The 16,226-nt window shown below is 38.7% G+C and overlaps 1 protein-coding gene across 1 annotated transcript in view; it reads left to right on the forward strand.

The window, feature by feature from the left end:
* The first annotated feature begins 11,482 nt into the window (after positions 1-11,482).
* The window catches only part of NFKBID (NFKB inhibitor delta), a 29,557-nt gene continuing 24,813 nt past the window's right edge, over positions 11,483-16,226 (forward strand). The window contains exon 1 of the mRNA XM_063436560.1: positions 11,483-11,562. Coding sequence (XP_063292630.1) covers positions 11,535-11,562 — 28 coding nt within the window. The 5' untranslated portion in view covers positions 11,483-11,534. The remainder of the gene's footprint in view (positions 11,563-16,226) is intronic.

The following is a 16,226-nucleotide window of genomic DNA, read 5'->3' on the forward strand; positions in this document are numbered from 1 at the left end:
TGGGGATTATTTAGGATTAAGTTGGTTTACCTGGGGTTTATTTAGAGTTACTTAGTTTACCTGGGGTTTATTTAGGACTAAGTTGGTTTACCTGGGGTTTATTTAGGATTAAGTTGGTTTACCTGGGGTTTATTTAGGATTAAGTTGGTTTACCTGGGGTTTATTTAGGATTAAGTTGGTTTACCTGGGGTTTATTTAGTATTAAGTTGGTTTACCTGGGGTTTATTTAGGATTAAGTTGGTTTACCTGGGGTTTATTTAGGATTAAGTTGGTTTACCTGGGGTTTATTTAGAGTTACTTGGTTTACCTGGGGTTTATTTAGGATTAAGTTGGTTTACCTGGGGTTTATTTAGAGTTACTTGGTTTACCTGGGGTTTATTTAGAGTTACTTGGTTTACCTGGGGATTATTTAGAATTAAGTTGGTTTACCTGGGGTTTATTTAGAGTTAATAGGTTTACCTGGGGTTTATTTAGGATTACGTTGGTTTACCTGGGGTTTATTTAGAGTTACTTGGTTTAACTGGGGTTTATTTAGAGTTACTTGGTTTACCTGGGGTTTATTTAGGATTAAGTTTGTTTACCTGGGGTTTATTTAGAGTTACTTGGTTTACCTGGGGTTTATTTAGGATTAAGTTGGTTTACCTGGGGTTTATTTAGAGTTACTTGGTTTACCTGGGGTTTATTTAGGATTTAGTTGGTTTACCTGGGGTTTATTTAGAGTTACTTGGTTTACCTGGGGATTATTTAGGATTAAGTTGGTTTACCTGGGGTTTATTTAGAGTTACTTAGTTTACCTGGGGTTTATTTAGGACTAAGTTGGTTTACCTGGGGTTTATTTAGGATTAAGTTGGTTTACCTGGGGTTTATTTAGGATTAAGTTGGTTTACCTGGGGTTTATTTAGGATTAAGTTGGTTTACCTGGGGTTTATTTAGTATTAAGTTGGTTTACCTGGGGTTTATTTAGGATTAAGTTGGTTTACCTGGGGTTTATTTAGGATTCCGGTGGTTTACCTGGGGTTTATTTAGGATTCTGGTGGTTTAACTGGGGTTTATTTAGGATTAAGTTGGTTTACCTGGGGTTTATTTAGAGTTACTTGGTTTACCTGGGGTTTATTTAGGATTAAGTTGGTTTACCTGGGGTTTATTTAGAGTTACTTGGTTTACCTGGGGTTTATTTAGGATTACGTTGGTTTACCTGGGGCTTATTTAGAGTTACTTGGTTTACCTGGGGTTTATTTAGGATTAAGTTGGTTTACCTGGGGTTTATTTAGGATTAAGTTGGTTTACCTAAGGATTATTTAGGATTTAGTTGGTTTACCTGGGGTTTATTTAGAGTTACTTGGTTTACCTGGGGTTTATTTAGGATTACGTTGGTTTGCCTGGGGTTTGTTTAGGATTCCGGTGGTTTACCTGGGGTTCATTTAGAGTTACTTGGTTTACCTGGGGTTTATTTAGGATTACGTTGGTTTACCTGGGGTTTATTTAGAGTTACTTGGTTTACCTGGGGTTTATTTAGGATTAAGTTGGTTTACCTGGGGTTTCTTTAGGATTAAGTTGGTTTACCTGGGGTTTATTTAGAGTTACTTGGTTTACCTGGGGTTTATTTAGGATTAAGTTGGTTTACCTGGGGTTTATTTAGAGTTACTTGGTTTACCTGGGGTTTATTTAGGATTCCGGTGGTTTACCTGGGGTTTATTTAGGATTAAGTTGGTTTACCTGGGGTTTATTTAGGATTAAGTTGGTTTACCTGGGGATTATTTAGGATTAAGTTGGTTTACCTGGGGTTTATTTAGAGTTACTTGGTTTACCTGGGGTTTATTTAGGATTAAGTTGGTTTACCTGGGGTTTATTTAGGATTAAGTTGGTTTACCTAAGGATTATTTAGGATTTAGTTGGTTTACCTGGGGTTTATTTAGAGTTACTTGGTTTACCTGGGGTTTATTTAGGATTACGTTGGTTTGCCTGGGGTTTGTTTAGGATTCCGGTGGTTTACCTGGGGTTCATTTAGAGTTACTTGGTTTACCTGGGGTTTATTTAGGATTACGTTGGTTTACCTGGGGTTTATTTAGAGTTACTTGGTTTAACTGGGGTTTATTTAGAGTTACTTGGTTTACCTGGGGTTTATTTAGGATTAAGTTTGTTTACCTGGGGTTTATTTAGAGTTACTTGGTTTACCTGGGGTTTATTTAGGATTAAGTTGGTTTACCTGGGGTTTATTTAGAGTTACTTGGTTTACCTGGGGATTATTTAGGATTAAGTTGGTTTACCTGGGGTTTATTTAGAGTTACTTAGTTTACCTGGGGTTTATTTAGGATTAAGTTGGTTTACCTGGGGTTTATTTAGGATTAAGTTGGTTTACCTGGGGTTTATTTAGGATTAAGTTGGTTTACCTGGGGTTTATTTAGGATTAAGTTGGTTTACCTGGGGTTTATTTAGGATTCCGGTGGTTTACCTGGGGTTTATTTAGGATTCTGGTGGTTTAACTGGGGTTTATTTAGGATTAAGTTGGTTTACCTGGGGTTTATTTAGAGTTACTTGGTTTACCTGGGGTTTATTTAGGATTAAGTTGGTTTACCTGGGGGTTTATTTAGAGTTACTTGGTTTACCTGGGGTTTATTTAGAGTTACTTGGTTTACCTGGGGATTATTTAGAATTAAGTTGGTTTACCTGGGGTTTATTTAGAGTTACTTGGTTTACCTGGGGTTTATTTAGGATTAAGTTGGTTTACCTGGGGTTTATTTAGAGTTACTTGGTTTACCTGGGGTTTATTTAGGATTAAGTTGGTTTACCTGGGGTTTATTTAGAGTTACTTGGTTTACCTGGGGTTTATTTAGAGTTACTTGGTTTACCTGGGGATTATTTAGGATTAAGTTTGTTTACCTGGGGTTTATTTAGAGTTACTTGGTTTACCTGGGGTTTATTTAGGATTACGTTGGTTTACCTGGGGTTTATTTAGAGTTACTTGGTTTACCTGGGGTTTCTTTAGGATTAAGTTGGTTTACCTGGGGTTTATTTAGAGTTACTTGGTTTACCTGGGGTTTATTTAGGATTACGTTGGTTTACCTGGGGTTTATTTAGAGTTACTTGGTTTACCTGGGGTTTATTTAGGATTAAGTTGGTTTACCTGGGGTTTATTTAGGATTAAGTTGGTTTACCTGGGGTTTATTTAGGATTAAGTTGGTTTACCTGGGGATTATTTAGGATTAAGTTGGTTTACCTGGGGTTTATTTAGAGTTACTTGGTTTACCTGGGGTTTATTTAGGATTAAGTTGGTTTACCTGGGGTTTATTTAGGATTAAGTTGGTTTACCTGGGGTTTATTTAGGATTAAGTTGGTTTACCTGGGGTTTATTTAGAGTTACTTGGTTTACCTGGGGTTTATTTAGGATTACGTTGGTTTACCTGGGGTTTATTTAGAGTTACTTGGTTTACCTGGGGTTTCTTTAGGATTAAGTTGGTTTACCTGGGGTTTATTTAGAGTTACTTGGTTTACCTGGGGTTTATTTAGGATTAAGTTGGTTTACCTGGGGTTTATTTAGAGTTACTTGGTTTACCTGGGGTTTATTTAGGATTACGTTGGTTTACCTGGGGTTTATTTAGAGTTATTTGGTTTAACTGGGGTTTATTTAGAGTTACTTGGTTTACCTGGGGTTTATTTAGGATTCCGGTGGTTTACGTGGGGTTTATTTAGGATTAAGTTGGTTTACCTGGGGTTTATTTAGGATTAAGTTGGTTTACCTGGGGATTATTTAGGATTAAGTTGGTTTACCTGGGGTTTATTTAGAGTTACTTGGTTTACCTGGGGTTTATTTAGGATTAAGTTGGTTTACCTGGGGTTTATTTAGGATTAAGTTGGTTTACCTGGGGATTATTTAGGATTTAGTTGGTTTACCTGGGGTTTATTTAGAGTTACTTGGTTTACCTGGGGTTTATTTAGGATTACGTTGGTTTACCTGGGGTTTATTTAGAGTTACTTGGTTTACCTGGGGTTTCTTTAGGATTAAGTTGGTTTACCTGGGGTTTGTTTAGAGTTACTTGGTTTACCTGGGGTTTATTTAGGATTACGTTGGTTTACCTGGGGTTTATTTAGAGTTACTTGGTTTACCTGGGGTTTCTTTAGGATTAAGTTGGTTTACCTGGGGTTTATTTAGAGTTACTTGGTTTACCTGGGGTTTATTTAGAGTTACTTGGTTTACCTGGGGTTTATTTAGGATTACGTTGGTTTACCTGGGGTTTATTTAGAGTTATTTGGTTTAACTGGGGTTTATTTAGAGTTACTTGGTTTACCTGGGGTTTATTTAGGATTAAGTTTGTTTACCTGGGGTTTATTTAGAGTTACTTGGTTTACCTGGGGTTTATTTAGGATTAAGTTGGTTTACCTGGGGTTTATTTAGATTTACTTGGTTTACCTGGGGATTATTTAGGATTAAGTTGGTTTACCTGGGGTTTATTTAGAGTTACTTAGTTTACCTGGGGTTTATTTAGGATTAAGTTGGTTTACCTGGGGTTTATTTAGGATTAAGTTGGTTTACCTGGGGTTTATTTAGGATTAAGTTGGTTTACCTGGGGTTTATTTAGGATTAAGTTGGTTTACCTGGGGTTTATTTAGGATTCCGGTGGTTTACCTGGGGTTTATTTAGGATTCTGGTGGTTTAACTGGGGTTTATTTAGGATTAAGTTGGTTTACCTGGGGTTTATTTAGAGTTACTTGGTTTACCTGGGGTTTATTTAGGATTAAGTTGGTTTACCTGGGGTTTATTTAGAGTTACTTGGTTTACCTGGGGTTTATTTAGTATTAAGTTGGTTTACCTGGGGTTTATTTAGGATTAAGTTGGTTTACCTGGGGTTTATTTAGGATTAAGTTTGTTTACCTGGGGTTTATTTAGGATTAAGTTGGTTTACCTGGGGTTTATTTAGAGTTACTTGGTTTACCTGGGGTTTATTTAGGATTAAGTTGGTTTACCTGGGGTTTATTTAGGATTACGTTGGTTTACCTGGGGTTTATTTAGAGTTACTTGGTTTACCTGGGGTTTATTTAGTATTAAGTTGGTTTACCTGGGGTTTATTTAGAGTTACTTGGTTTACCTGGGGTTTATTTAGGATTAAGTTGGTTTACCTGGGGTTTATTTAGAGTTACTTGGTTTACCTGGGGTTTATTTAGGATTAAGTTGGTTTACCTGGGGTTTATTTAGAGTTACTTGGTTTACCTGGGGTTTATTTAGGATTAAGTTGGTTTACCTGGGGTTTATTTAGGATTACGTTGGTTTACCTGGGGTTTATTTAGAGTTACTTGGTTTACCTGCGGTTTATTAAGGATTAAGTTGGTTTATCTGGGGTTTATTTAGGATTCCGTTGGTTTACTCGGGGTTTATTTAGGGTTAATTTGGTTCGGATGGGAGCTGGAAACTGGTTGCGGAATTAGGATCCTGCAGTGCCAGTAAAACGGGTTTGTTCTCCTGGCACTGGAGAGTCCCTGCTTATAATGACACGGGCTTAGGGCAAGATGTATTGCAATATGTATTTCTTTATTTAGTTCAGTGGGTTATTTGGGGGGAGGGGTTAAAAGTTAGGTTAAAGTTTTTGTGGTGATAAAAAAGGTTAAACAGTAACTACATTTAGAAAGTATTTTTTTTTGTCTTTTTATGCATTATTTTTTTCTACGGAGGCAGATGCCATGATAACACTGACACTGCATTAACATAGATGCTGGTCATTATAGCAACTTAAATAGTCACATCATCAGATGGTGTCACTGGGAAAAGAGACATATCAGAATTAGAACATGGTTTACAAGTCACTTACAGTTTCCCCAAACGTTACACGCGCCTAGAAAATTAATATTGTACTAAAGCTGTGGTAATATTTTGTATTTGTATCGTGTGATCTCACCAATCTATATATGTCTGCCTAGTTGGGTGTTGACTGTACTCACAGAATATTGATAAAAGTAATGGAGGTTCAATATATTGGCCCACATTAAGGTGATAATATTCTGCAATGCTGTGCAATGTTAAATGCAGACAGAAGTTCAGCAGAGGAGAGTAAGGAAATGGTTTCGCCTTGACGAGTAGAAGTCCAACCCGGGTGAGTGGGCAATGGACTCTCCAGTGTTGTAAGGGCAAGTAACTTTTATGGTCTGGGTAGTAGCAGGGCTCTTGAAATTTGAAGTCCTAATTATATGAAATGTGCCAAAATGCCGCTTGGTAAATACTTTGAAGGGGGGTCTACTTTCTACAAATATATACTTTTTGGAAGCAGTTTTGGATTTGGGGAACGGTAATAAACTCGCAGTCCTAGTTTACCAAATTTTGCAGAAAAGTGCATTTCAAACAGTAATTTGCTTCTAATTAGTAAATCTATTATAATGTGATCTTTTTAAGTTGCAATGGTTTTTTTGTTGTTGTTTATTTTCTCATTCTTAATATTGTTGTATATAAACATCTAGAAAAAAACCAATCTGTAATATGTGTGAGTGCCCTTAATAAGGAAATATGAAAGAGCACATGTGCCAAAACAACCTCAATAATTAACACACATCATTTCATAAAATGAACATCTGTTACTTTTACATTAAAAAATGTTACCCAGCTGGAAGTAAATATTTAGTGTGTAAAAGCTGCAGAGTGTTTTATATGTTTACACCTGCTGCTATTTCCTCATGTTCTGTGTTTTTGTGGCCACATGCAAATAAATTGTATTTTGTCTATCTTCACACTGTTTCACAAACAGAGATTATGGGAAACATAAAAACCTTCCTTTCCTCTGAATATGAAGCATTATACGTAGTGTGCAGTACTAAATCATTGTGCGCATGCACATTCCTGCTCAAATGATGTGCACGGATACATTTAATCCGAAAATCTGCTTAATTCATGATTTATGTTATTCTTCTTGTGCTAAATATGGTAAATCATATTTTTTAGATTGTATAACTAATATCAAGTCTTAAAGTGAATATATATTTAAAATATACTATTTAAAGAGAATATTTAAATGTGTAAGGCATTAAAATATTGTGTAAAATCTATATATACGATGGTAATTAATTAAAGTATACTTTGATTATAGTAAATGGTTTTAGTGTATGTAATGCATAATGTATTGTTTGTCTTCCCCTTTAGTCCAGTGTTGGTCCTTATAAGCTTCACGGGGGAGCTCATGTCAGTCGCTCACAGATGAATTCTATCTGACAATTCATGTCCTCTCTCTCACTATACAGGACACGGCATGTGTCAGTGTATCAAGAGTCCATACACAGCACCCAGCAAGGGGGAGAAAGTGCAATGGTCACTGGGCACACAGAGTGTACGTTAACGCTTCAATCTTCTTTGGAAAAATAGCAATACCTGTTTTTTTTTTTTTTTTTTTTTTAAACTTTGCCTGGGTATTATAACCAGTCCTAATATTTGCATTCTGCCCACATTTTGGAAATCTGCATTCTCCAAAACACAGGCAAATTATTTAAAGGGGTATTTGACCTCTGGTATTTATACTTGTCACACCGGCTATAGGTAATAAATATAATGTTTGTGTTTCTACAATTGGAATATTTCTACCGAGAATGAACACAAGAAAAGAAGTCTGGATTGAAGGGAATAATCTAATTCAGAAACAGGGTCAGTAATGTCAATTTTCCAAACTAGTTACGTTGTCAGTAGGTTATCCACTAATTTGGAGACAATTAGAAAAAGAACACCCCATTTCATGTTAAGAGAACGAACCGCCAGCGTTGTTCTAATAATTACAGAATGATCCGTTATTTTAGAAATCCGTCTCTCGGAGTGAGTTAGCTTAGACGCCATGATGGCAGAGCCAATTCTTGTAGAGATATGATACTAGTTTCTTGCTTCACTACTGGGGTTTTAATCAGTAATCTATTTATTTCTGTTCTGACCTAATAGGACCTTAAACGTTTTCTTTGTGTGACTCTAAAGTCCCTCATACTGAAACCCATTTTAATGCAGGCATTGTGTCCACTGGTCATCAACTTCAAATGCCCCGAGCAAACCTAATCAGGTCAACAATAGAAAGTGGAATGAGAGCTCGGGGCCGAGCTCGGGGCCATTTTGCTTATCACTGTTTATTAAATCGCTTTAAACGCTAGATTGTAAACCCCTACCTGGGACCTATGTTCCTTTGGTACCAGTATGATTATAGTGTATGCGTATCTTCATTGAAATTGTACAGCGCTGCATAATATGTTGGAGTCATGTAAATATTGAATAACAATAAGTTAACTCTGTCCCCCATTTAAATAGCTGTAACTTCTCTAACTGCACCATTTACCCCCAACACTGACCTGTAGTCTGACATGAAATCTTACCCTTACATTGACTCTTAGCCCAAGAAAGTCTGCCCCCCACAGCCAGACCCCTAGTTTGGAAGAGCTGTGCTTCCTAAACCCCTATCATTGACCCCCATCCTGACAGTGTCGCTGGCTGGGTGTCTGTTAATTGCTCATTCTCTCCTACAACAGCAAAGTAAATATAACACAATCAAACCTTTAAATAGCTCAGATTGCAATAGGATGTGAGTGATAGATGGGTTTATAGAAAGGAAATTTTCATGTATCACATCTTTCTCTACTCTCTAATATCAGGTCTGAAAAGGAAATTTTGTATAATCATATAATGGCAAGCATTCTTCCCTGAGTGTTTGTGTGTATTAGTAATCCCCTTTATGAGCCATATTCAGATAATTGGACGGAGTTTAATAGTCACATAATACATTATTACAGCTCTGTGTAATTATTGTATTCTAATGTTATTATATTATATTCTCCCCAGAGTTATTGTATTGTTTTAAAACACTTTGACAGAAAAATAGCCCTTTCTTTTACCAACTTGATAACACAGAATTTGCACTTCACATCGTCTGCCTATTAATTAAGGTAAGTGGCTGAAGGGGTGTTAACTACAGTGCCAGGAAAACTGGTTTGTTATAGGCACTATAGGATCCCTTTAAGCATTAAACAGTACTGCTTGGCCCGATGAGGAAGTATTCAACTGGGCATCATTGAGCAGCTGTGATAGGCTAAAAACAGTCAGCTGACATTCTTAACCAATCAGAGCTCCAACTAACGGGATGACTACAAGGAAGTGCGTAATCTGTGCCTTAGCCACACCTCCAGAAGAGGCCGGACTGTGGGTGGTCAGGGACTAAAATGGTTTAACACTGACTGGAGGGACAGTGCCTGGGGACTCAAAGCGTTATAACCAATTCAAAGAGGTGAAATGGTTATAGTGACTACAGTGTCCCTTGAAGGTTGTATGAAAATGATCTGAATTTCATTTATAACTCACATCTTATATCCACCAACATTATATTATTGGGAAGCAACACAGAATATTGGTTACGGTTGTATTATTATTATGATTATTATTATTATTATTTATAAAGCGCCAACAAATTCCTTAGCGCTGTACAAAGGGTAGACTACTAACAGGCAGGTATTAGCAACAAGACGGGTTGGACACACATAAACAGAGGGTGTTGAGGGTACTGCTAAAATGAACCTTAATTCTACAGGAAGTGGAGTAAAGTGACACAAGAGGGGAGGGTATATATTAATACTAATAATAATTATATGAATACTATTTGAATACTAGTAATAATTATACAATCAGGATATGAGGGATATTAACTATTTAGAATGTTCCTAAAACTTCTTTCCCCTTGTTTGTATTACTTAATGTGTCTGAAAAGTAAGGATTCTTATCATCGATATCTCAATCTATATTCTAGGATTATTTTCAAGGAAAAATCAATCGAACATCGTTGTCTCCTTACATTTACCACAATAAAGAATCAATCGGAGTCTTTTCAGGTTAGAAGAGGATTGCATCTATAGAGCGCTAACGATGCTTTCCGTTATGTATGTAGATATGTTCTATATGTTATTAATTATCAATTAATAATTTACATATTTTTAGCATAAACTCAGTCAAACTCTGGGGCCTTCTTGCTAAACATAGCGATTTGGGGCATTGACAGCCAACTGATAAATATATTCTAAACGAACTGATCAGAAAATCATCGCTGAGCCTGCAGAGCGCTAGGCACCTTCACAGAATTTAACTCATATAATAAAGGGGAACTTACAGCATAGATGGCGCACGGTTTCTCACAGACACAGGTGGAGTTGAGACAGACTAATCAACAGATAGACAGACAGATTAATCCGTAGATAGACAGACCGATTAATCGTCAGACAGACCGATTAATTGGGAGATAGACAGACAGACCGATTAATCGTCAGACAGACCGATTAATCAGCAGATAGACAGACAGACCGATTATTCGACAGCAAGACCGATTAATCGGCAGATAGACAGACAGCCTGATTAATCGACAGACAGATTGATTAATCGGCAGATAGACAGACAGACAGATTAATCGGCAGATAGACAGACCGATTAATCGTCATTAAGACCAATTAATCGGCAGATAGACAGACAGACCGATTAATTGACAGATAGACAGATTGATTAATCGACAGACAGACCTCATTTTAGATAAAGAATGATTGTCTGTTTATATTTTTCTAATATCTAAAATGCTTGTATCAGGTAAAACAAATACATTAATCTGAATACTAAAACATAATCACAGAGTTCTGAGAATTGAAAGTAAATGTCAGATTTAAGCACAGAGTACTGAGAGCAGTTCAGCTATTTTAACCTTAAATTTGAAATTCACTTTGATTCTCATTTTTGTGAATCACCCTGTCAGTTTCCTTATACCATGTAATGGCTTTTCAGTTAGAGTAATCTTACCTTTAGTTAATGTGTGAATGTCTGGCAGTATTTTGGGTGCTTTCTGAATTTTGTATCACCCTGTACATTATAAAAGGTGCCAAATATAAAATAAAAGTGACATTAACAATCGTCTTTAAAACCAGAGGCAAAACATAGGGACTCTCCTAGAAAGTCCAGGCCAGTTGGTCAGTGTTTAAATAACTGAAATATTCCAGTAGCATCACTGCTCTGACATTAAACCACATAGTTCATGTTAATGATTAAACTGTGTTTTTTAACCCTAACGTTTCTGACTTTCTCCAGAAAGTTAACCCTTGGTTGACCAGTGATATACAATGTATCTCCTGATCTAATGGGACGTTAGAACCTCTTGTCATGAAAGCAATAGTATTACTCATACAGATTACAGTCTTGTGGGGTTTTTGTGTTATTTTTTCTTCTGCAAAAATCTTAATTTTGAAGCTTTACTTCGTCTGATGTTTGCCAACCACTCTGCCTTCCTTTTTCCATTTTCTATTTCCTATTTCAATACTTTCCCTTCCCCGCCGGGTACAGTTCCCTTTATCTCATCATTTTATCTTCTTTCTCTCCTTCGTGCTATCTTTCCGTCTGTGCCTCGCAGGAGGCGGGGTGAGCAATTCTAGTTCCTCTTTATTTGAAGCCGGCTCGTGCCTCTCGCTCATTGAGTCGCTGACAGGGGAGAGAATAAGGAGAGGAGATTACCTCTTAGAATTAAAGGCTGGACCCTTACAGACAAGACGCGCCGGGTGAGGGGGGTATGAATCCTACCCCAAACACCGCTAAAGGTAAGAAAAACCCCAACCCCAGGGTTTAATCGCCACACACCAAACTGCAGTGAACAGAAATCTACATTTAATAAATCAAACAATTAAATCCAATTGGAAAACGCCTCTATTATGGCTAGAGTCACGTTGCAGCACGGCGGTTTCAGGCTGATAGCGGCCATTCACATTTCAGTTCACTGTTAGTGAATATCCCTGTGACGCCCTATCAATTTATCTCCAATTCCCCAATCATCTACAGCCAGATCGCTTAATGACTGAGCAATGAAATTATATTGAAATCGTAGGAGAATTTCACTGTTTTAATGCCCGAGCACTGTTAAATAACATTCTTCTCCAGTGGTGGACAAACTGAATTTAAAAAAATAAAAAAATAAACAGTATTTTTAATTTATATTTTTATAGTATTAAAAGCTAATATCAAAATATTTACACTTCATTCATTCTGGCCACTCAAATAGCAACATATTCAGTTTTGGGTGATTTATTTATTGCGTGGTATTTTACCTCTTTTGTGAACAATAGAATGATGATAAATATAAAAAAAAAATGTATATCATAAAAAATAACTGAATTGAAACATAATATTCATGATATAAATGGTGTAGTGAATGCCCAGACTGGACTCCCAGCGGTGGTGGCGGGAGTAGCTGATGCTATTAGATATCACATTAACTGACACTCCGATTAAGAGGAGATCTGTCAGTTTAGCTGTTAAATATTAATAAAATAAAGCACGTAGGAAGCTTTATTTGCTGCTATGGCAACCAACTTTTTGAACCAACCAGTGCTTAATCCTTATATCACATGAGCTTAGTTTATTATTAATATCTCCCAGAGAAAATGGAAATTTTGAAAAAATTAAATCATTTATCAAATAGAGGTATTTTTACAAAACAAGGTGAGCTTGAGTTAGTGATATTTTAGCCAATGCCACCAAGCTGCATATATATAAACATGGTATGACCCAAATGTTGCCTGTGTTCTAAGTCTGGTGTTAGTAAATAAACCCCTTATTCTGTGCAGGATGTGCAGTAATAAACGTGATATGTACGATGGAGTGTAGAAGTGATTTGCCCTGCCCTGGCAATGAAGGGGTTAATATTATATATATTTATTTATTTATTTTTAAGCAATGTGAAGATTTAAGACTTTTACAATTTCTATATTTGCATCAAACTGTATGTTTGCGAGTTCTTTAACAGCCCGAATCACCGTATTACTAATTATACTGAATGTGCAGCTATGGGCAGAATATTTGTTGGACTCCATTTCCCATAATTCTCAGCCAGCAATCTCTCCAATTCCAGGTCATTCCCTGGTTTAGTGGCCATTCTGTATACTGCCATGATAGGTCATTCCCCGGTTTAGTGGCCATTCTGTATACTGCCATGATAGGTCATTCCCCGGTTTAGTGGCCATTCTGTATACTGCCATGATAGGTCATTCCCCGGTTTAGTGGCCATTCTGTATACTGCCATGATAGGTCATTCCCCGGTTTAGTGGCCATTCTGTATACTGCCATGGTAGGTCATTCCCCGGTTTAGTGGCCATTCTGTATACTGCCATGATAGGTCATTCCCCGGTTTAGTGGCCATTCTGTATACTGCCATGATAGGTCATTCCCTGGTTTAGTGGCCATTCTGTATACTGCCATGATAGGTCATTCCCCGGTTTAGCGGCCAATCTGTATACTGCCATGGTAGGTCATTCCCTGGTTTAGTGGCCATTCTGTATACTGCCATGATAGGTCATTCCCCGGTTTAGTGCCCATTCTGTATACTGCCATGGTAGGTCATTCCCTGGTTTAGTGGCCATTCTGTATACTGCCATGATAGGTCATTCCCCGGTTTAGTGGCCATTCTGTATACTGCCATGATAGGTCATTCCCCGGTTTAGTGGCCATTCTGTATACTGCCATGATAGGTCATTCCCCGGTTTAGTGGCCATTCTGTATACTGCCATGATAGGTCATTCCCCGGTTTAGTGGCCATTCTGTATACTGCCATGATAGGTCATTCCCCGGTTTAGTGGCCTTTCTGTATACTGCCATGGTAGGTCATTCCCCGGTTTAGTGGCCATTCTGTATACTGCCATGATAGGTCATTCCCCGGTTTAGTGGCCATTCTGTATACTGCCATGATAGGTCATTCCCTGGTTTAGTGGCCATTCTGTATACTGCCATGATAGGTCATTCCCCGGTTTAGCAGCCAATCTGTATACTGCCATGGTAGGTCATTCCCTGGTTTAGTGGCCATTCTGTATACTGCCATGATAGGTCATTCCCCGGTTTAGTGCCCATTCTGTATACTGCCATGGTAGGTCATTCCCTGGTTTAGTGCCCATTCTGTATACTGCCATGGTAGGTCATTCCCTGGTTTAGTGGCCATTCTGTATACTGCCATGATAGGTCATTCCCTGGTTTAGTGGCCATTCTGTATACTGCCATGGTAGGTCATTCCCTGGCTTAGTGGCCATTCTGTATACTGCCATGGTAGGTCATTCCCCGGTTTAGTGGCCATTTTGTATACTGCCATGATAGGTCATTCCCTGGTTTAGTGGCCATTCTGTATACTGCCATGATAGGTCATTCCCCGGTTTAGTGGCCATTCTGTATACTGCCATGATAGGTCATTCCCTGGTTTAGTGGCCATTCTGTATACTGCCATGATAGGTCATTCCCCTGTTTAGTGGCCATTCTGTATACTGCCATGATAGGTCATTCCCCTGTTTAGTGGCCATTCTGTATACTGCCATGATAGGTCATTCCCCTGTTTAGTGGCCATTCTGTATACTGCCATGATAGGTCATTCCCTGGTTTAGTGGCCATTCTGTATACTGCCATGATAGGTCATTACCCGGTTTAGTGGCCATTCTGTATACTGCCATGATAGGTCATTCCCCGGTTTAGTGGCCATTCTGTATACTGCCATGATAGGTCATTCCCTGGTTTAGTGCCCATTCTGTATACTGCCATGATAGGTCATTCCCTGGTTTAGTGGCCATTCTGTATACTGCCATGATAGGTCGAACCCTGGATTAGTGGCTATTCTGTATACTGCCATGATAGGTCAATCCCTGGATTAGTGGCCAATCTGTATACTGCCATGATAGGTCATTCCCCAGTTTAGTGGCCATTCTGTATACTGCCATGATAGGTCGAACCCTGGATTAGTGGCTATTCTGTATACTGCCATGGTAGGTCATTCCCCAGTTTAGTGGCCATTCTGTATACTGCCATGATAGGTCATTCCCCGGTTTAGTGGCCATTATGTATACTGCCATGATAGGTCATTCCCCGGTTTAGTTGCCATTCTGTATACTGCCATGATAGGTCATTCCCCGGTTTAGTGGCCATTCTGTATACTGCCATGATAGGTCGAACCCTGGATTAGTGGCTATTCTGTATACTGCCATGGTAGGTCATTCCCCAGTTTAGTGGCCATTCTGTATACTGCCATGGTAGGTCATTCCCTGGTTTAGTGGCCATTCTGTATACTGCCATGATAGGTCATTCCCCGGTTTAGTGGCTATTCTGTATACTGCCATGATAGGTCGAACCCTGGATTAGTGGCTATTCTGTATACTGCCATGGTAGGTCATTCCCCAGTTTAGTGGCCATTCTGTATACTGCCATGATAGGTCATTCCCCGGTTTAGTGGCCATTATGTATACTGCCATGATAGGTCATTCCCCGGGTTAGTTGCCATTCTGTATACTGCCATGATAGGTCATTCCCCGGTTTAGTGGCCATTCTGTATACTGCCATGGTAGGTCATTCCCTGGTTTAGTGGCCATTCTGTATACTGCCATGGTAGGTCATTCCCTGGTTTAGTGGCCATTCTGTATACTGCCATGATAGGTCATTCCCCGGTTTAGTGGCCATTCTGTATACTGCCATGGTAGGTCATTCCCTGGTTTAGTGGCCATTCTGTATACTGCCATGATAGGTCATTCCCTGGTTTAGTGGCCATTCTGTATACTGCCATGATAGGTCATTCCCCGGTTTAGTGGCCATTATGTATACTGCCATGATAGGTCATTCCCCGGTTTAGTTGCCATTCTGTATACTGCCATGATAGGTCATTCCCCGGTTTAGTGGCCATTCTGTATACTGCCATGGTAGGTCATTCCCTGGTTTAGTGGCCATTCTGTATACTGCCATGGTAGGTCATTCCCTGGTTTAGTGGCCATTCTGTATACTGCCATGATAGGTCATTCCCCGGTTTAGTGGCCATTCTGTATACTGCCATGGTAGGTCATTCCCTGGTTTAGTGGCCATTCTGTATACTGCCATGATAGGTCATTCCCTGGCTTAGTGGCCAATCTGTATACTGCCATGATAGGTCATTCCCCGGTTTAGTGGCCATTCTGTATACTGCCATGATAGGTCATTCCCCTGTTTAGTGGCCATTCTGTATACTGCCATGATAGGTCATTCCCCGGTTTAGTGGCCATTCTGTATACTGCCATGATAGGTCATTCCCCGGTTTAGTGGCCATTCTGTATACTGCCATGATAGGTCATTCCCCGGTTTAGTGGCCATTCTGTATACTGCCATGATAGGTCATTCCCCGGTTTAGTGGCCATTCAGTATACTGACATGATAGGTCATTCCCCAGTTTAGTGGCCATTCTGTATACTGCCATGATAGGTCGAACCCTGGA

Source organism: Pelobates fuscus, chromosome 11 (genome assembly GCF_036172605.1).
Source record: "Pelobates fuscus isolate aPelFus1 chromosome 11, aPelFus1.pri, whole genome shotgun sequence".
NCBI classification, from domain to species: Eukaryota; Metazoa; Chordata; class Amphibia; order Anura; family Pelobatidae; genus Pelobates; species Pelobates fuscus.